The sequence below is a fragment of the Corvus brachyrhynchos genome, unplaced genomic scaffold (genome assembly GCF_000691975.1).
Source record: "Corvus brachyrhynchos isolate BGI_N302 unplaced genomic scaffold, ASM69197v1 scaffold52, whole genome shotgun sequence".
NCBI classification, from domain to species: Eukaryota; Metazoa; Chordata; class Aves; order Passeriformes; family Corvidae; genus Corvus; species Corvus brachyrhynchos.
In genome coordinates, this window is record NW_008237221.1 from 1,983,555 (window position 1) to 2,005,816 (window position 22,262).

Consider the following 22,262-nt stretch of genomic DNA (forward strand, 5'->3'; position numbering starts at 1 on the left):
AGATGCTTCTTGTAATCACTCCTAAACACAAGAAGTTCAACTCGGGGAAATAAAACATTTTTCTGAGAAGACACAGGTGTTTAAACCTCCCTGCTTTTCTTGATGAACCAAATTGAGAACATAAGATTAATTGATTACTCTTACGTGGTTCCCACTCCTCCCTCTCCTCTAGCACTTGCTCTGAGATCACATGTGTGCTTTGCTCCCGAAATGTTTATAGAAGATGATGACTACATCCCTGGTAACCCTTTTCTTGGAATAAATCACGAAGCCAAGTGCATGCCCGTGCTGCTCTGTTGCAGAGGAGGTGCTTGTTGCCCTGGACAGAATAGTTTCCAATAGTGGAAAGTTCTTTTATGAGAGCTCTTTGCAGGGGGTAGTTTTGCCTTGCGCCTCCCAGCTCCTCCTGACACCAAAAGCCAACCCTTGGTTCAAGCTGGCCTCTAGATTCAGCTCGCTGTTGTGTTTTCTGGGTGTGGTAGCAAAATTACCCAAATTGTCGGTGTCTCTGGTGTTGAGTTTGGGCCTGTAAGTGGCACAGAGCCAAGTTATCAGCTTAGAGTGCAGCTTTCATGTAGGTTAGATGATAGATTGTTAACAGAGGTCAAAGCCTCTTGGGTTTTCAATTTTCGTGACAATTCTGGCTAATCTTTCCTTAAAATACAGGTCCTCCAGATTTTCAGTTGAAACTGGGCTAGAGGTGGACACTCTGAGGTCCTAGCGGAACTGTCATCAGTGTCTATTTATTGCTGATACAACAGCATGGTTTTATTTATTGATTTATCTTCTCAGTTGAATTCTGTGCTTTGAAGGCTTCTGCAAACAGATTCCATCTCCTGGGAGGTGATTGTTACTGCCCTTTTGGCTCCCATTCTGCTTCCAGTCCACTGTTCAGTCTTGACTAAGCAACTTTTTCCTTAGAAAAGCAGTTCATGATTCTTTTATTTAGTATTTTTAAATATTACTGTAAAAGGAGATTGTTTCTGTAGAGATACAACAGTTCAAGCAAGGTCAGAATTTTAATTGGAAAGTGATGAAATGTTCTCAAATGTGCGAAGTTGGGACTATTTCTGTCAGTCACCGACTTGCATGATAACAAATGTAGGTGAACGTCAGCCTTACCTGTTGTGCATCTGTTCCAGGTTTCCTTTCTCTGGCACAGTGCTGGCTGCAGGACAATTCCAACCCTGCAAAGGGAGCAACAATGATTCCCAAGGCTGAGGAGAAATGCTTTTGTGTAAATGAAGTTTGACACCTTCACACTTACTAAAACTCTTGGCAAATGTTTCTGAGAAGATTCTGAGTTTGCTGGTGTTCAAGGAGGAGGTGGAGTAGCTCTGCTGGATGCTGCACTTTGGACTGCCAGTAGTACAAAATTGTAGTTACAGAGCTCAAACCTCTGCAGTTTTGATGATTTGTTTTTATAGCTTTTTAAAATATTTATACCATAATATAGTGAGTCCACTGACAACTAGTCTCTTAAACATTTGGAAAAGCTTTCACTGCCATTACAGAATCACAGGAGATGAGGGTACATCCTTATGCTGGCTGATTTTGAGCACAAGCTGATTATGGCAACTTCAGGTGTCGAGTTGTTCAGTTGTGAAGTTTTGGTGGGTGTAGCCCTCCCCAGGGCACATCCACCTCTCCACAGAGAGCCAGTGGGCATTCCAGTTCTTTCCACCCTTCTGGAATGCAGAGCACTCCAGCTTCTCTGCCTCTTATGGTAGTTCTTAAATACTGGTCCCCCCTTTTTTGCTTTGGCCCCAGAGATTGTGGTTGGAAATGGTTGTTACTGTCCTTGGTGCTTCATCCCATGGATCTCAAAGGTGAAAGAGGAGAAGGTGGGATGATGCCACTGCAGCAACACAGGATGGGAGCAGCCATCGCTCCCAGCGTGGGCAACTCTGGGGTGGCCTTCCTGGGAGATACATGGCCTTCCTGGGTGCACCAAGAGGTCCTAATGTCACTATTCAAACTCTCCTTCTCTTTCCAAAACTCACAAAGCTCTCTTGGTAAAATCTTCCCTGCTCCCACTGGATCTCCGCAGAAGGAGTGTATAAACTGACTGATGATACTGTTCCCAGGCACAAAAGAGAATTGTAAGTATTGTTAGTGTTGGATGGTAGTCATGTTCCTGGTTTGGTGTTCGGGGTTTTTTCAATTGAGAAAATGTTCATTTCTGTGCTCTCTTCATTGGCTCTTTGGGTCAGAAGTTCAATTGGAGCAGCATACATGGAACAATTTCTGTCTGTTTAAATACATGCATGTATATGTGTGCATACATTTGCATTTATAAGTACTGTTATTGATAGGATTTGAAAAATTGTTGCATTTCTAAACTGTGGTGGGTTTTAAGGCACAGATCTTGACTATGGGTGGGAAAGAAAGAACGTTTGGAAACTTGGAGAGTTCTCTGATGGATTGGAGATGCCAAACAACAAAAAGTGGTGCAGCTTGGGAGTTCTGTCTCCTCTAAGGCCAACTGTACAGGTTTCATAATTAAATAGAGTATTTAAATTAAATATAGTATTTAGTCAAAATTAGCACTGAATGTCAACTTGAAACACTATTTTTTAAAGATTCAGGCTTGTCATTTTAGTGTCAAAAACTGAATAGCAGTTAATGGTGTAGTGTTCCTGTCATTTGGAATATGTCAGAAACAGGATTGGGTTTTGTGGTGAAGGTTCACGAAACACTTTGAAACCTACTGAGCCATCAGAAGAGATGTCACTGTGAGCATGTGATGTTTTCAGGGTCATTTAAAAGATGATGGTCTCTGGAGCTCTGTAAATCAGGGATTTGTGCACACACTGGAAGATGGGATTTGCTTGCTGTAGTCTTAGTAACAGAGGGATAGATGGATGAGGAATAAATTGCATGTTGGGGGGTATAATTGGAGAGGGCAGGTATCTCTTCTTTTTTTTTGTAATTAATTTGTGAAACCCTTAATGTCAGAGCCTTAGTGTCATATTTAAGCCTCAGGGTAGAAGGGAGAATATTTTTCAAATGATTAACCTGAAATGATGAGACTGTGCAAACTGAGCGCGGACAGTGCAATGTGAAACATGGAGCTTGCACTTACTGGCTCATGTCTGTGAGATTTCAACAGCACTAATAGCCATTTGATGAAAGTATAAACTTAGTGATTTTGTGCTTTTGCCAAATTACTATGGAAGTGTTGACAAAACAGCTGGGGAAGTCATTCATCACATTTTTCTGAAGTCACTCATGAGATTCTTTTCTTTTTAAATTTAACTGCATGGCTTTTTCTTGATGTATCTTTTTTTCTTTTACGGTAATCTGGGTTTGCTGTGCATTAAGGTTTTGAAGACTGGTTTAAAGCTAATAATCAATGGAAAAATATGTAACACAGCTGTATAATTTGCAAATTAGGGCTTGCTCAGAACTGTTCTGGAGATGCTCTGTTAGTGAGGGCCACTAATGGGAATATAAGATGACATCTTGATACTTTAACTCCTCAGTTTTTAAAAGTTATAAAGAGCCATTTGTTGCAAAAGTAGAAGAGCACTTTTCCTCTGCTTTTGCTGTCTGAAGAGCTTTTTAATTAGAAGCCAATTTTGCTTGACCTGGTGGTGGTAACTCCTAGAAGGGCTGAAGGCAAGAAGCAAAGTTTTGTCTTTGAGAGCAGTGACTGGCACTGGGAGGTTCTGGAGAACAACTGTGAGAGGTGTGAAAGTCCATGGGGCTCTGCTCAGGTACAAGAAGAGAGGAAACACTGGTGGGAGGCACCTCGTGTCTGGAGGACCTGGCAGGGCTGCATGTAGTTGCACTGTGGAATTTTTATTTCTTTGTTTTCCTCTAGTAGTGAGTATTAAGTTTCATTATAAGGGCTGGTTCCTTTTTTTTTTCTCAGGATTTTGGTTTGCACTTCAAATACAATTTCAAAGTGAAACTTGGGCTGAGAGGCTTCTTCATGGTAGAGATGAAACCCACAGAGATTTCTGTCTGAGGTTGAAATATAGTTGAGATGAAAAACCCCTCTTTGTTTCAGGACAATTTGAGTTGGAAGGGACCTTAAAGTTCAGCCAGTTCCAATGCCCCAGCCATGAGCAGGGACACCTTCAACTAGACTGGGTTGCTTCAAGCCCCATCCAACCTGGCCTTGAATACTTCCAGGGATGGGGCAGCCACAGCTTCTCTGGCCAATCTGTGCCAGGGCCTCACCACCCCCACAGTAAAGATTTCTTCCAAATATTTAATCTAAACCTGCCCCCTTTCAATGTTTTAAAGCCATTCCCCCTTGTCCTATCACGACCTGCCCTTGTAAGTATCAAACCAAATCAAGTAATTTGATGTCAGTGATACCATTTTGGGAGGAAGAGGAGCCATCCAAGAGACAGAGATGGGTACAGTGCTCTGAGCTCCATCTCAGCTACATGTTGTGTGAGGTGTGTTGGAGAGAGAAGCCCCAAGAGTAAGAGCCCCTGGTACAGATTGTTAGGGGGGGTCTGGTCACTTCAATGTAGAGCTGTGCAATGAGACTTGCAGGAAACTGAGGTAGACCTCTGACATGACCCTGAAAGTGTAGAAAATATCATCTTTCAAGTAATCTTGATTGCTGTTTAAAAATCAAATCCATTTGGTCAAACTTTGAGCTTGAAATCTTGCTAATTTGTATTTATATATGTCAAGCTGTGAAGCTCATTCCTCATTCTTTGCTTCCTTTTAAAATTCATGCAGAAATGAATAAAAGGCCCTTGCTAGATAAAGTCTTTTAAAAATAAAATTCACTTTGAGCTGCAGCATGCAAATTGGGTCATCTCTCTGCTTGCTGGAAACGTGAGGATTCATGTTACCTCCTGCCATTTGCATTTCCAACATCCCAGATCTTTAAGATAAGAGCAACTGGCATAATCCATATGGATGCCCTGGTGTGCTTTAACAGAAGGAAAATAGCTGCAGAAACCTGGATGTGCTCAGCCTGTGCCTTCTCTCTTGCTTCACATATAATGTAGGACCATTCATTGGACTTTAAGAGGTTCTGATGAGGAAGTTTTGGCAGGGAGGAGGTAACTCCAGGCTCTCCCAGCAGCTCCCTCTCTGTAGGCCAGGCTCCAGAGCTTGATCTGGTCCACCAGGAGTGGCCGTGGCCATTGATCCCTGATAGCTGCCATGGGGAACAGCATGATCACATTTCCCTTCAAAGCAGTGCCATTATGGTTAGTGTGTGTTGAAAACTCACTTTATTTTACCAATTTGTTCCAGACTGGGGGATCTTTGTGGCGAAATGATGCCTTGAGTTGCTTGTGATGTGCTGGGAATGCAGGATTCATGTTGATAAATGCTGGGCTGAACGCAGGATATAATGGGGTTCTTGGGCGTGGATGGGGGTGGTAGGTAAAATCCACCTAAAAAGAATTGAAAATCAAAAATTTGAACTTTCTAAGAGAGCTGCTGCAGGGCAAGGAGGGTGAGCAAACCCAGCATGGGGCTTTCCCTGCTCTGGTCTGCGCTGCAGGGGTACAGCTGGGCAGGAACAGAGTGAGCTGGCACTGGAGCAGATGAATACGAGGGCAAAAATAAAAGGAGCCAGAAGGGCAGAGGGTCGCTCTGTGCATTGAGCAGAAAGGATTGAGCCCTGCCCTTTCCCGGACACTGGGCGTGCTGCAGCCAGGCCTCTCCAGGGACAGAAATAGCACTGCAAGGAGTGTTCCATCAGTCTGTCCTTTTTCCCAAATCCCACAGCCTTGTTTTTTCCATCACTTCCCAGGACTTTGCCACTACCTCCCCTGCTGTGTCCTGCCACTTCTGGATTTTTCTTCCCCCCCCGCAGGAAATGCCTGGCTCGCATGGCAGGCGAGACAGTAGTTCTGGCCCTGGCCTGGGAAAGCCCACCCCAGATCCCCTAATTACAAACTTAATATGAGTTTTTGGGTTGAAGCAGGGAGACATAACACACACCGAGTGCAGTGCCATTGGTGCTGACAGAGCTGAGCTGTCAGAGCCAGTGCAGGACGTGAGATGGGGAGAGGAGGGGGTGGGACATGGGAGCAGGTTTCTCCAGGGCATGGATTGGGAGCTGCTGGCATCTTCAGTTTCTACCCAGCTGGGCACTCCAGGCACCACTTTGGATAAATATTTCCTTGAATTTTGTAGGACAGGAGTCTCAGACAGACACCAGGAAACCCTGAATCACCTTGTGTTCTCCATAACACCAAGTGCATTTGCTCTGGAAGGAATTATTGCCAATAATTGGTGAAAGACACTGATCTGTATGAGCTGACTCAAAACCTCATTGTTTGTCCTGTGCTTTGGCTGATAAACGTCACTGTTGAAATAAACTCCCTTTACAGTTTACAAAAGCCACAGTGCAGATGGGGCAGCTGCTCCAGCATTCCCTGGATAGTTTCTGAGTGATTTCAGGCTCCTTCAGCTTTCAAAACTATGTGCATCTTTTTAATCAGAGGATTTTAAAATGGCTGCTTTTTCTTGTAAGCATCACATCAAATAGAAAGAGAGATTTTTTAAGGGCTGTCACTGTCAAACTCAGAGACGTTTTCCAAAGAGGACTTGATGCAAATTTTGGTTTCTATTGAGTCTGACAAACCCAAGAGAGCACAGGCTTTCTGAAAGAGGGTTTTGTAACTCCTGCTCTTAAGCGTCACGGTGCTAGTGTTTCCTGGCATTTAGAAACAAGTTTAAGAACAATTAATCAGAAGAACTTGCTCAACATAGCCTCTAGTAATGGTGAGGGAGTATTTTCTTGGCTGAGCATGTTGTCTACAGTTTCAGGAGAGGTGAGCGGTGTGTACGTGCACGTGGTTTTGGAAAATACCCTGGGCTGGGTGTTTTATAATGAGCATCCATCATTTCCAACAGGAATTAAAAGAAACTGATGATTTGGCAACTTTCTGAAAACAACTTTTAAGGTGTGGTCCCCCAAATTAGACGACTTCTGTATTTATTAGTAGAGTCACTTGGTCTCCTGATGTTTTCTCTGTGCTGTAATACATTAGATATGAAGCTTTCATGACAAGAAACGAAAGATTTAGTTAACCTCTGGGATTTTTCCAGCCCAGGGTAATCTGGGCCTGTAGACAGATCTGTTAGATGAGTTTTCAGATTGAACTGGTTCCTGTAAAGTGTAAGATTTCCCAGCAACTGTTGGACTTCACACTAGGAAGAACTCTGGGAACTTCTGCTAAGGTAAATATTAACACCAGAGGTGCTGTAACAATTGAAAAGTTTATCAGTAGAAAAAATCTTATCAACAGGTTACAAAGATCATAGTGCAATCAATTCCAGAGAAATGTATTTAAATGGGGATTTTTTTCTTTCACTTTTGATTGCTCCTTGCGCCGCAGTTCAACTCTCCGTGGCAGCAGCAGATGTAGTTGAGTCATCAGAAACTCCAGTGCCCTCCATAGTCACAGAGTAAATTCCAAACCCTTGTAATAAGAGGGGGGAAAAAAATCAAGAAAAGCTTTTTTCCCGCTTTCTGCACTCTTTGTGTTGTCAGTGTGCATCAGGGAACGCCTTAGGTGAACCTTGGACTTCCAGGTGAAGCAGCAATATGATGCCCTGCTCTGAGTTTACACTGCCCCTTAATTTTAGTCTTGAAATATCAGAAAGACACTTTGCAGACCATCCTCCAAGGAAGATTTGAATGGAGGAAGCTTCCTGCAAGCCGTCTTTGAATAACTGGGTGGCAGAAGCTTAGCCCGGAGCTGTCGTGTCATTAGATACAGCCAGATGTCCCTCACCAGGTGCATCTCCCGATGCTGGTTACGGGACCAGGGGCTCTGTTGTGTTTGTGGCCTTCGGGGAAGTGTTCCTTTGGACTGAACAAACTGGTGCACCTGCTTTTTATTTCCTAATACAGGGGAACCCCCCGATTCTATGTATGTAAATTCTAGGTGTGTAGGAATACAGCAGGCAGCAGTAGGGCTGCCGTGCGGGAAATGAGCTGGTAAATGCAAATCAGCGGCTCCACATCCTCAGGATGTTTACCCTGGTTTGCTCGGCATAGTTCTGTCATTACCGTCTTGCCATTAATTACTGCTGATTCCTGGTAGGATTTCAGTTAAATTCCTGGACATACACGGATATTACTTAGATGTAACACTAAATAATAATGCTAGCCCGTGCAGGACTGCTTTGGTGTGAAGTGCTCCGTGACTTACCTGTCCCAGCTCACCTGGAATGTCTCTGCCGGTGTTTTTATTCCCAGGAGCACGCACAGACTCTTTGGGGTAGCTGGTGGCTCCCCTAAGCCCGCGCTTAGTCCAAGTTGGCGAGAGCCGTGTAAAATCACCGTGTTACCGCCCCAGCCCGGGCCGGCAGCGGCTGCTCCGCTAGCGATACCTCGCGACAGGCAATATTGCCCTCTACTGGTTTGCTACAACTCCAAGGATCCCTGTTTTCCACTTGCACGCAGCACCGCTTCGCTATGAGAAGTCATTTTCCAGCCCTTCTTGCTTGGAGCAGAAGGCAGCTTTTAGCCCCAATACAGTTTTTTAGGATGCTACAGCTCGTGTTTGATTTTTTTTCTTCCCCGGAAGCTTCTGTTCATTTCGGAGAACCTGGTGCACCAGAAAACCAAATCTTAATTACTGTTTTTAAATGTTACTAGTAATGCCATAATTTTCAGAACTAACCCTTAGAAACATAGCTTCTCCAAACTGGTTCTGCAAGTGAAATAACTGCAAGGTTTTTAATTATTATTTGCATTAATAGAATAAGATCTTTTGCTTAACACCGTAACCTGGATGCTGATTCCAGCTGCCCTCCGTAATTTCCCCCTTCTCTGCCCCAGCTGGGGTGGCTGCACGATGAGCTGGCTCCAGGCCCCGAGCTGGGTTAAAAATAAGCTGGCAAAAAGAGTTATTTTTAACCCAGGTCAGTCCCTGCTTGGAGTCACAGCACGGCTGCCCAGGCTCTCATGTGGGTGTGCTGGTGTGGAGGCGCAGGGGAGGGCAGGAAGGAGGTGTTGGGGGAACTGAGGTCTGTTTAAAGCCTGAGCACTCCTGGAAGGTGCTTCTTGGGTGGATATTCGTGCTCAGAACTCAGGTATTCCACACCCACCCCCCACCCTCAATACCAGCTGTCTTCCTAAAAGCCATTTCTAGGGCAAACATCACAGCTGACAAAGCTCTAGCAGAATTTAAGCACTTTTTGGTGGAGATGTCCTTTGTGGCTGACTTCTCCCAGAGTAAATTCTATTCAAGTTTTCTATTTGCAGTGGTATAGTCTGGCTCGAATGTTTCAAATATGTAGAGCAGGAGAGAAGAGTTCATGCAAATCACACTTTGGTTTTACTGTGCCAGGTGTGCTAAAGGTGGATGATCAGAGGAAGATCTGACAGCTCATGCCATGCATAACACTGGAGTCAATTCAGTACTTAAATCACAGCTGACTTGGTGTTACACCATTTAACTAATTTGTGGTGCCATCCTGCTCTCCCACAACTCATAAGGGGGAAATGTTTGGACAATTTTTTGGGGTCCATTTGTTGAACTAAAATTTGTCTCTGCTTTGGGGAGATAGAAGAGTGAAAGACTCTGTTGCGTGATCAAGATGGATTTAATCCTTTCAAATACTTAAAGGGAGCTAATAAGAAAGATAGAGACAGACCTTTTAGTAGGGCCTGTAGGGGTAAGGGTTTTAAACTGAAGGAGGGTTGACTTCAATACAACGATGAAAGGTTGACAGTGAGGGTGGTGAAACACTGGCACAGGTTGCCCAGGGAGTTGGTAGGTGCCTCATCCCTGGAAATATTCAAGGTCAGGTTGGATGGGGCCCTGAGCAACCTGATCTAGTTGTCCTAGATGTCCCTGCTCATTACAGGAGGGTTGGGCCAGATGAGCTTTAAAGGTTCCTTCCAGCTGCAGTGTTCTATGATTCCAAAGGCGTGCCCGTTCCCTGAGCCCAGTACTGAGGAGTTGTGTGAGTGTGCCTGATTGGGATGTCTCTGTATGCACGAACACACCCAGAGCTTCAAAAATGGCCTCAGCATGTTTTCCATTCCTGCATCTATTTGCAAATATAAATTTCAAACATACATTAAGCAAGACTTCACACATGAAAAAGAAGTCTTTGTGCACTTTGTGTTTCCATGGGAGAGGAGGAATCTCTTATTTCTGGTGCACTGTAATTTGTTAGGAAGTGAACTCTCTTGACTGGTTATGTGCTTTTTTTTCTTAGTCTTGACACTTTATAGGCTTACCTTCATAGACCTGGTATTATCAGCCTGATACATGCTTCAGTGCTGTTTGTATAGTGTGTAAAATCCTGTAGCCTCTTATGGGTAATGATATCAATTCTGCATCTGGCATTCCCTGAGCTTTTCCTTGCCCTCCTCTTGTAGCTGAAGTGTTGGTGCCCCATGTGAGGGGAAAAAAGCTGTCCTGCCAGCCCTCTCCTAGTGCAAGGAGAACCATACACCCAGGGTTTTACACTGGTGTGATGCAGGCAGGCAGAGACTAAATGCAGAAATCCTTGCCTTACCATCACTCGTGTTTTTGTGGCGTTTGCTTGTGCCTTTGGAAGTGTGGGGGACTCCAGGGTACAAAAGCAGGAGCATTGAGGTGGGGATGGGCATTTAACCACTTGGGAAGGAGTGTCCTCTACTAACACCCAAGCACAGCCCGTCGGGTGCTCAGGCAGATGATGTGAGGCACATCCTGGAGTTGTCCTCTGCTGCAGGGCCTCAGGTGCTGCACTGCACTGTGAAATGACTTTTTAAACATACCTTGCCTCCTTTTCCTCATGCTCTCAGAAGCATCTCCCCGTGTATGATTACAAGGTAAAGACAACGCAGCCCGTTGTGTTTGGAAGTGGTGATGTGGGGCACACACAACGTGGGGATTCCTGCTCTGTCCTGTGTTGTGTACATGGTGCCTTTTTCATCTTCAAAGCATTTTCCAGCCATGAACTAAGAGCACACGCATTAGCTGAGAGCACACACCCCTCCCTGAGCAGCTGATGCCGGGCACATCCCGGGAAAAACTTCCAGAATGTGACACACCACTTTTGATGAAAATAAAATGATGCCATATTTCATCAGCTCTATTAAAAGTACTTAAGTAATTGGACTAATGAAACTTTAAAAAGCCTTTAAGAGACGAATGTGGTACACACCTTTATTCCCACTCTTTTCCCCCTGCCCCCCTTATTTTCCCTGTTGAACATCTTTTGCTGACTTTTTGGGATCTGTTTGTTTTTCAATGTGTGGTTTTGCGGAGTTTTTTGTGTGTTATGGTAGTTGATTTCTCTGCTTTGCAGCACTGGTACTGTTACAGTTTCTGCAGCAAAGGAAAGGGTCATCTGCAAAACAGCATGAGTGTGACGGGACTACCTCATCTTTCATACCAGTTTTTGCAAACACTGGGTCTTATTTCCATTGTATTCATTGGTCTGTGCTGCGTGTGCCTGCCTTGCCTCTGGACTGTGTTTACCTCTCGCAGCTTCAACACGATTTCTCGTGTTCATGTGGTCCATCACACATCTCCACCATCCTTCCAGCTGTGATATCCAACATCCGTCCCCTCTGAACTCATGTTGGCTTAATTCTTCTCCCATCAGCCCTGTAGCCAGCTTGGGTATTTATCTCTCCTTTCCCTTGAACTTTCCCTTGAGCAGGACAATCCAGGTGAGGTGGAATGTGATGATATGCTCTGCATAGGACAGAAATCCTGTCCAGGGCCATGTGCTCAGCTCCCTCACCCTGCCTTTTGGGAAAAAGGGTACAGTGGCCCCTGAGTCATCACATCTAGTGGACTTTTTTGGGTGGCTTCAGTGTAGTGACAGGCCACTGATGGAGCTCTCTGCTCCAGACACTCCCCAATCCGTGGATACACAAGACTGTCTGTGGCCAGCCACAGCCAAGCCACTAGTTTTGTGACCCCTAATGTCCAGCCCATTTCTGAGGGCTTTTTTTCCAGGCTGAATTTATGCATTTTGGGTGCAGCTTACTTTTCTTGCATTTTTTTTTGCTTTTTGCAGGGCAGGCAGATGAAGAAGCCTTTGCCGAGGAGTGCAGACGGAGAGGACAACACGCGCTGCCTTCCCAGCCGACCAACCTTCGCCTGCTGAAGCCTCACAAGTCTGCCAGCTCCCCCCGCCTTGCCTGCCATTACAGTAGTGATGAGGTGGAAGAACAAGATAGAAGCCGGGTTACGAGCAGCTTCGAGGCCCCTTTTTATTTATCAGGTGTGCACAAGCATGTTGATGAGAAATGTGCAGAGAAGGACCCATCACATAGTCAAAAGCCAAACCCAAAAAGCCGAGCAAAAAGTTGGTGCTGTGTGTTGACTTAATGTTAGTTCCCTGGTAGATAATAAACAGCAGCTTGCTTGCCTTCATCCTGCTTTAGCTCTGATCTTCCATTTAGCCTAGATTCACTAATGCCCTGGGATATTTAAGGATCCAGGGCAAATACTCTTGTGCTGCTGAAGTGCCTCTGCTCTTTGTTGTTGAAAGTGAAGGCATTTTAGAGGTTAACTCCTCACAATACTTTGCACATTCATTTACTTAAATTGTGCTTGGTTTCCTTGTCCAAGGAGAAGTTCAGCAAGCTGATGCTATTTCTGGAAGCTGCAATTTTAGGCAACTAAATCCTAATAGAGGAGGCTGAGACTGTTCAGGCAAACGTGGCAATTGTTTGGGTTATTTTGGGAAGTAATTAGTCCTTTGATATATTTCCAGTCTGTAATTTTTGGCAATGTAGTCCAGAGGCTATCTTGGACAACAAAGTCCTCATAACTACTTGATTTAATTGCAACCTGTGGTCAAAGATCATCCAGGACTGTGAGGACAGGTTTTTCTGATACATGAAAGATGCCTTTCTACTTGGATGCCCAAACCAAGGACTCTTCTAAGTAGTGTGAAATCAGATGAAGTGCTGGCACGTGTGAGCCTATGAGGCTTCTTAGGGTAAACACAGCACATGAAAAATATGCACTGTACCCCAAAACAGGTGCTCATGTATTCCCAGTGCTGTACCAACTTCCACCATGTTTATGAGCCTTTAAACCCAACACTGTCTTTTGTATGGAAGACCTAAAGATATTATGAGGGATGACAGATTGAAAAAAATAGAATAATTTAGATTAACATCTTCCTCATCAGTTGCTGGAAGCTTTGTGTCTTAAAGGTGACCAAGTTGATCTTTTCTTTAAAAAAAAAAGAAAAAAGTTACAGAGATATTCAGAATATAACCTCTGAGCTGATGTCCTGAAGCTTCCCATGCAAGAGCTACAGGTTTGGTCTCCCATGTCTGTGGCTGGCAAAACAAAATCTTGTCTCTACCTTTGGAGCATGAGGGTCTCTTCAATCACAATATTTTGCAATGGATTCCAAGGAGCAGCTGAGTTTGACACACACTGTGCAATTTTTAAGATTACTTAGGACTTTTTGCTGTGAATTTATTTATGCTCCAAGACGCACAAGTTTGTAATTAAAATTAATTTCCAGAAGTATTAGTGCAATCACAAAATGCTCTCTTCTACCAGTAGATTGTGAGTTGCCAAAAAAAGACTCAGGGTGAAAACTTGATTGCAGTAAGACTAAGATTTTACTGTTGCTTTAAATATTTTGCCTACTGTTCCTCTGATGGACAGGGCTGCTGAAGGACTGGTCGAGTCAGTCATAAAAACCTACGTGAGTGTCTTAATCCCTCCCTGGGAAGTTTGTGCACGAGCCCTGGCCAGTAATGCCATTCCCCTTCATGGGTGTTCACCTCTGCTGACTGCCTTGCCCAGCAAGAAGCTTCACCAGCACAGCTCTGTAATTACAGAGACCACTTTACTTGCTTGGCTTCTCATCGATCACTGCCGTGCTTACACGGGCCGGCGTTGGGAGACAATAGCATCATTTCTGCCTTGCTCCAAAGCCCTCTCAACTCACTGGGAAATAGTTAAGTTCAATGGCCTCAAACCAGGTGCAGTTCCACCTTGAATCAGACATTTTTGCCACCACCAGTGTGGAGCCCTTGGCAGTGGGACCACACAGCTGTTTTAGATGTTGTCCCAGTTGGACCATCTCAAGCAAACCCTCAGTCATTAATGATTCACCTGCAGTGAGGTGGTTTTCTTTTCCCAGCTCTAAGATTGGGAATGTTTGAATTTTGATTTGTAAGTCCATAGGAAATTTAAATGAAGGAGAAGGGGATAGGTTTCATCATGACTATGTGCCTCTGAAAGTGGCATCTCTCTAGTGCCAAGAGGAAAGGCTGGCCAACTCCTTTAGACTGGCAATATCCAGAGGTGAGATGAATCCTCTCCTTAGTCGGGATTGCCAATCATCACAGTGGGTATTTAACAAAAAAATGACAGTTCAATTTAATTCTCCATCTTCTGGACACTTTGTGTTGTAGTGGAAATTGCTCTGGAAACTGTTCCTGGTTTCATAATGGACTTTTAGGATAAAAGTTCACCTCTTGTGCTCTGAAATCACTGCATATCTCAAACAGTTCTCTAGCTCCAAAGAAGGAATTTTTGAAATAAAAATTCAGATACTGCAAGTGAATGCTCCCTGATAGTGTGATACATGACTGACTGGTGGGATCTGAGCTGTGGCAAAGTGGTGTTAATGGCAGCAGAGACCTGGGGATGGCAGTTGTTAATGCCAGAGGTAGTGGTAACTACCCCTTAAAAACTACTGCTTTGGATTTCAGAGTTTTGACCTTTATCCAGCAAGAATGATTGAAATGTTTAATTGTTAAAATAGTGGAAAAAAAATGATATAAATTTCATTATTTGGAAGATAATATTGCAAGGTTTGCTCTTCCTTTTCAAAGAAATAGCTTGCATTAACCTACAACTTACAACATTAATAATTCATTTTTTGCTGCATTTTCATCTGCTGGCATTTGTGAAGAGGAAGCCACTTTAAAAGAACTAGCTTAACTAATCTTGATCCTTTCCTGGCATGGATTCCTCTGCTGGAAAGTTGAGCTGTTTGTACTTCATTTTGTCTTTAATTCAGTCTCTGTTCTTTTTACCAACATGCGGTTTCCTGAGTTACACTTACTAACTAGTAACAGTGATGTGCTTTGTTATTCCAGCTAATTACTTTATAATTCCATCACAAACTTTGTTTTGCACATGTAATGGAAAGAGAAAGGAAAGCAAAGCCACTGTTTTTTGTGGAAATTTAATACATGAGGAATGCTGGAGGTGTGAAAATGGAGTTCCCCGTCCTTTTGCTCCACGTCCCCTGGCTGTAACTGTGCAAGTGGGATGGGGTAAGAGCTGTACCCTTCTGGGGCAGGGGCTGAGAGGGCTGGCTGGTGGATTTGGAGACCGGCTGGTTGCTCCCAGGCTTAGCCCAGAGCTGCCTTCACGCATGGTGTTTTGGCTGCTGGTATGAAATCATCCTGTTACCCATCAGAGACAGCTGGGCTGTGTGTGGAAGGGCTTCCGTGGCTGCACAGCCTTGCAAGCTTTTGCTTGCCATTGGGAGTGAAACCTTGGGAATCTATTCAGTGCTGGTGTGACCCTAATTAACAGCAGGCAAACAGTTGTATCTGGCTTGGTATATTCTTGTGGCAATTCTAGGCAGAATCGGTAATGAAACCAGCATGGTGAGCAAGCATGAAGGAAGGCCCCTGCAAGTTGCTAAAGCTTTTCAGTCCCCTAAAACATCAAAGTTGGGATTACATCACTGGGTCAGCCAGTGAAACTGGAGAACTCACCCTTTGGATTTAACAGTGTGGATAATTAAATAGTGGAACAGCATACATAGATGGGGTGGGATGTTTTGTCACCCCAGCTCTTGGCTAAAGGCTCCCTCTCCACAATGCTCCATGGGACAGGCAGGAGCTGTGGATGAGGAGAGGGAATTAGTAGGTCAGGTTGTGCTATGTGCTGGGCAGTGGCTCAGGCTGAAAGGAGGAGATGTGAAAGTGTAAAGTTGTAATTGCAAATTGAGTCACACATGAAATTATACTGAAGCTGTGATCTGGGGTGAATTTTTACAATGGTATATGTGAATGTGGTCAGTCTAAAATAACAGAGGGTGGCTGCGACTCAGAAGTAAGATAGCTGCCTTTGAAATAGCAGTTTATTGTTTTGACTAGAGAGACATTTCTAAGAGCAGAAAATTAGAAAGAGTACTACAGAACCCAGCTTGAAAGTGCCTCACTGCCCTTTTAAAGCTCTGTGTGGGTGTTGGGGCCATGGCTGCTTCCATGCTTTGAAGGAGGACCACAATCTTAGCAAAAAGTTGGTAGATCTTGGAGAACATTTTCTCTGAGACTTGAGCAAAAAGTGTGAATCCCTCCAACCTCAATGTTTTACTCTGAAAGTAGAAGGAGGCTTCTCCAAGTCTTCACCTTAGCAGATTTTTATAAAAATCATGGCCTTTATTGCTCATTGATGTGGGTCAAGCAGCAGCAATGTCATGTGTTAATTGTCAGCTGTGACTGAACACCTTGTTTCCTTCTGCTGACTCCTACGCTCCTCTGTGCTGGCAGAAGGAAGGTAGAGCAGACCTGTGGCTGCTCTCTGCATCCTGGTAGAGCAGGCAGATATCAGGCAGGACAGGAAAAAGTAGGCTATCAGGAATGTGTTGGAGAGGAGTGTCTTCCCCAGGACACCTGTGCCTTTGGATCAGCCGCCCGATGTGCACACCTCCCTTGCAGTTGCCACCCAAGAATGTGACGAGTTTCACAGTCAGTGACTGAACAAACTCGTGACTTTGGGAGGTGCAGATGGCAGGGAAGTAGAAAGCCAGAAGGAAAGTCAATCTGGGATACGGCAGAGAACCTTCCCAGTTTGTTTGGGTCCTTGCTGAGTGATGGTTGAAGGAGTTGCACCTAAGTGTTTTTGGAAGTTGTTTTCAGCCTTCAACAGCTTTATGAAAGCTGGAGTAGTGTCTGTGCTCCTTACAGCTCTTCTAGAAGTAGAAGAGAAGGGGATGAAATGGAAAGAGGCACACCTCCCTTGCAGTTGCCACCCAAGAATGTGACGAGTTTCACAGTCAGTGACTGAACAAACTCGTGACTTTGGGAGGTGCAGATGGCAGGGAAGTAGAAAGCCAGAAGGAAAGTCAATCTGGGATACGGCAGAGAACCTTCCCAGTTTGTTTGGGTCCTTGCTGAGTGATGGTTGAAGGAGTTGCACCTAAGTGTTTTTGGAAGTTGTTTTCAGCCTTCAACAGCTTTATGAAAGCTGGAGTAGTGTCTGTGCTCCTTACAGCTCTTCTAGAAGTAGAAGAGAAGGGTATGAAATGGAAAGAGTGGGTTAGCTGATGCAGTTTGTTTAAGACAAGAATTATCCACGTAGTAAAGCAGGTGTAATTACAAATGATGTGGATTCTTGCCTCACCCATGTCTGCTCCTGGCAGCTGACAAAAGCAAGAAATACCGAGTTAGGGAGATTTCTATCTGCATTTGAGTGAATCTGTTTTCCAAATGTCACAGCTTGGGGAAGCTCTTGGCACCCTGTTCTCCCTCTGCCCCATGAGGCATTTCTAGAGTTTGGGTGGCTAAAGATTGCTGCTAAGGGTGGAAATTTGAACAGCCCTTCTCCAAGGCCAGCACTGTTTGGCTGAAGCCAGTTCAGCCTGGCACTTACTATGGGAAGTTTCTATGGACACTTTGGGATGCAGGCAACTCGCCAGGACACAGACTCACTGCAGAGTGATCAGTCATGGGGCTGCTGCTTTCTAATTCAGATTTTGTTGTCTCATGACTTTGGGGCTAGTCTCGTAACAAAGGCAGCTAAATATACTTTTAATTAGTGCTGGTTGAAGTATTTGACTGAAATACGCACTGAAGGGTTACATCTTTAGTGTGCAATTCTTATTTATGTTAGGAGCTGCTTCACTTGCTTGGATCAGGTTTTTGGCTGTTATCACCCAGCATAGCATCGCCGAAGCAACAAACTGGCAAAGTTTGACCTATCCTTTCTTCTTAGGTGGGGGTAGAAAAGGAAATGGCAGACAGTGAAATTATTTATCACAGCAGGCTCAAAACAGAAAAGACCTGGCAGTTTTCTCTTGAGGAATACTCTGTGTTTGTGTGTTATCTCCTACTTTGGGCAATCTCTTTCTGTGTGTCACTGATAACGCTTGAAAGATTTCCACTTTTCAGCCTTATCATTCCAGAGGCTGGTAGGAGACCACGTTGTCAAATGCCTAAATATCTTCATACCACAATATTTTAACATTTGAGTTGTTTCATTTATAAGACTATGAGTTATGTGGCATTCACTTGAAGTCATAATTTACATTGACTCAGTATTTTTAAGGAACAGTTGCTAGAATTGCTTTCAAAATCTCAAGTATTTGAAGAAAATGGACTATTGCAAAAAAAAAATTACAATATAAAATAGCACAATCAAATGCTATCATGCCTGGATGTGGAAACCTTTTAGAAATACTGACACTGTTTTGAGAATGAAAAATTAAAAAAATTATGAAGTTAATACCTGCTAGGGTTTAATGATCCTTTCCCAAATATCTGTGTTATTGTTTCATAGTTACTACATGAACTAGTTCTGATCAGCTGGTATGATGCTGTTTTTCCCTCCCATAAAGGGAGGAATTCTTTGAGTAACACCCTCCAGATGACTGATTCTCAGGACTCAGCACGTCTCTTCTGCCTCCATTGACCTCTGTGAGAAAGCAGGGAGATGCTTGAGCCCTTCAGGGATGGGTGCCTTACTCAGTGACTTGAATGCAAAGGGATCCTATTTTTGGTGATGTATAGGTAACCTGGAAGGAAACTTCCTGGATGGAGTTCTCAGTGAGGAGATGTTCATACAGTGACTCCAGGGACAGGAGTATAGCTCAGGGGGTCACAGAGTGCAGGGAAAACCCGGCGTCATCTGCAATTCTGCTAAGCACTGCCAGTTTCTCTCTTCCTTGAACAGGAAAATGGTTTCCACTCTAACTTTGTGCAGGCTGATCATTCATGGCAGAGTTTCTAAATAAATATCCTGCCTCTTGACTCAGATGATTGCAAAAGATGATGTCATGCTGTGGATACAGCACAGGAGCTACAGTGATAACCTAGAGCAGTTTCCCTTTGCTACAAGGGAGTGTATTTCCTCTAAGCTTTTGATAAAGTCTCAAATGGTTTTAGCTGAAAGACTTACCTCGTGGTTCTCCCCAAGTAAACTGAAGAACTGCAGCTCTGCTGTGGGCACATCTCTAGCTGTGCTTGGTAGGAGCTCTGGTGAGGAGCAAACTGCAGCCACAGTGTGGCTTTGTACTCCCCCGGCCTCCCATCACTTCCTTTTCCCATATTAATTTTGCTATTGATACTGAATTGGTGGAGAACCAGGTGCACTGGTGAAACTGCTTCCTTGGGGCCATCCCTGCCTGCCTGCTGACAGAACAGGGGAAAAAAAGAGATTTCCATACAGGCAGAGCTGTGCCTTTCGAGGGCCATTCCTCTGACGCCCAGCCCTGCCTCTCAGCTGGATTGCAGGGGCTGCTCTGCTCTGTGCTGGCCCTGGTCACTGGACTGTGCTGATTCCCAGTGACAGAGCACCACTGAGCTAAAAGATCCCTCCAGCTGTCTCAAAACATCACAGAATGATTGTCTGAGGGAAATGTTTACTGGCTCTCAGTTTAGATTTATGAGTGCACCTGGGTAGATGTGGTGGTTCACACAGTTCACTGCCCTTGCAAGTCTGCCAGCAAGTTGGATTTTACTGCAAGTTTGGATGGAAAGGAGGGATGCAGAGCAAGAACTGTTTTTCACACATCTCTGTGGGGATAATAAACCATTGGAATGATGATCACATGGCTGGAAGCTTGTGCCTACTGAACCTGTAGCAAATAATTGTTGCTTGAACTCAATGCTTTCATGCACCATTGGGGCTGCAGCCGAATATAACCTGTGGTGCATAGTTAAGCTTGAGCAGGCTGATGACCAGCATATAAAATATATATTGGTAAACACTGAGCACCTTCTTATTTACTCAGGATTCTTGGCATTCCCTAGCCTTAAAATGGAAATGCAAATATCATGGTAACTCTGACTACTGTGAGCAGGAAATGCCAGTACTTAAATTGCTCCTGCTGTATAAGTCTTATTTATTGCTTCCGTTTTGAAAATTATTCCAGTTTTGCATGTGCTCTAATTTTGAAGCTTTTCCTGAATGGCTTTGAAGTATTTTGAAAGTTCTCCAGATCTTTTCAAACTTCAAAGATTGGTAGTATTTTCTTTCTATGTAAGGGATGTAGTAGAATGGGGGATATGTAGAAATGGCAATTTAAAAAAACCCCAACACATTAGGAAGCCAGACCTTTTTTATAATAGTCTTTAAACCATTCAGAGAACATGTGCTTTTGCTAGAGAGAAAAGTCCATGAATGCTGTGAAAAGTGTTTTACAAGCCATGTTTCCTTAGGATACAAAGAAGGCAGCAAGAGGAGGAAGCAGAAGCAGAGAGAGGAACTGAAGAAGAAGAAGTCAACCAAAGGGAGTTACTAAAATGGACTTCTCTGCTATGCCAATACCTTTATAATAATGACAACTTCATGTTACCTTTGAGCACAACTCTTTTGTGTATATTTTTTGGTTGTTCACACTGCTACCAAGGAAGTGACTCATGTTTAAAACTGTACTAAAATTGCACTATGTTATTCCTTTTAGTTTCACGGAGTGGCTTTCTTGCCCGTTCAGGTTAGGGAATTCGGACGAGGCTGGTTGTGGTTAGGAGTGTGTTACATTTGAAGATTGGAAAGCGTTACAGAATTTCTTACCTCTTCCTTCCCTGGGACTAAAACGACTCTAGTCTAGTGTTTGTTATTTGTCTTGTAGGATATAAAAGGCAAATGCCTGTTTGTTTGATCACTGGCATCAACATCAGGCCCGTTGAAAGAAGAGTCTGTTCACTCATGTCATTGGGAATGGGATGGAGACATGAGCTCTTATAGGGTAATTTATGCAAGATTAATAAGTGACTTTTATGGTTGGGGTTTTTTTGTGTTTTTTTTTTCTTTTCCTTCTTTTTTTAATTTTTTTTTTCCCAGAGTGGGCAGTTCTGCCCCTGCTATTAAAATGTTCCCTCATATTAAATTGTATCTTGAAGTTATATCCTCTGATTTTAAGAAATGTAGTGTAATTATGGTCTCCTGTAAGCACTCCTACTGATTTCTTTAGGCTTAGTTGACTTCTGATGAATCATTTAGTGAAATCATTCCTTATTTTAAAAGTTTATTTCAGAACCTAGAGACAAATGATCCACATGCTACTTTAAAACTGCTCTTTGTTTCTGCTGAGTAGCTTTTAGATTACAAACATTTTTTCAGCATTGTTTTAGATTTTATCAGCTTGTTTCTGCAAAGAACTTATACCTTTATGTATGAAAGCATTTTGTGTCCGTTTTATTGCAGGATTAATTTTTTTTTAGCTGGAAAAGATGTCTTAGATTTAAAAGAAATACATATTTTCTGGCAAGATGACTTCCTTGCTTCCCATACTTGTCTCATGTGCATGATACATTGCTTCTCTTAACCTTTTAGTGTGTACAGAGCCCCTCTGTTGCCTTAAGCATCTACCTGCATGTTTCTTGTCAGTGTGTTGTCTCCTTTTTTTAACCTCCAGGTAGGAGTTAGCAGCTTATGGTTTTGTTTTGTTCCTTTTGTTTTCCTCTTCCCAATATGTTGTTGATGTAACAACCTTAAACCTGGCAATATTGAAAGTCCACAGTTCCTGGAGAAACTCACTCATCCTAATGTTTCAAAGATGAAGGAATGCACTTAATGTTGTAAGAGAGGAGCTAAACAGAGAAGCCAAGTCTGCATTCTAGCATGGTTTGATATAACAAATTCTGGTGTCTCTGGTATCTGAATGGTTTAGCTTCAATTACCCAATGTAACCCTCTGCAAGCACATAACCATTTATGAACTCTGTTAGGGTCTGTAAATTACGGTTAAGATCAAATAAGGACTGAGTACCGGTTTTCTGTCACTTAAGTACCACTTTTTTTTTGTGCAGTGTTACTAATATTTAAAAATAAAGAAAATCTGCCTTTATACTTTGTCCTCTTGCACTGTACTGTAGACTGGCATCAGTTGTCTGTGGTTCAGTTCCATTAAAGTTCAGGCTGTACACGCAGCGGGGAGAGTCCTCATTCACACAACGCCCACAAGCATTCCAGGTAATTCCTTTTGTTAAATCCATGAGCAAGTCAATACAGTCCCTGTGTCAAATGGCTGATACTGGAAAATGAGGGTTCTTTCTGGCTGGAAACATCACTGTGAGGAGAGTATACTTCAAGCAGAGCTTGCACATTTGCCATGCAAGGAATATTCATCTTGGATAATGCATGACATTGAACT

General features: G+C 43.6%; 1 protein-coding gene across 4 annotated transcripts in view; it reads left to right on the forward strand.

The window, feature by feature from the left end:
- The window catches only part of DNAJB6 (DnaJ heat shock protein family (Hsp40) member B6), a 53,582-nt gene that overhangs the window by 28,202 nt on the left and 3,118 nt on the right, over positions 1 to 22,262 (forward strand). For 2 of the 4 annotated variants that reach the window (XM_017728910.1, XM_017728912.1), the window contains exon 8: positions 11,968 to 12,174. In XM_017728910.1, coding sequence (XP_017584399.1) covers positions 11,968 to 12,174 — 207 coding nt within the window. Of the gene's footprint in view, positions 1 to 11,967; positions 14,472 to 20,326; positions 21,964 to 22,262 lie in introns of those variants that run through there. The other 2 variants (XM_008629656.2, XM_017728911.1) reach the window with 2 other exon arrangements.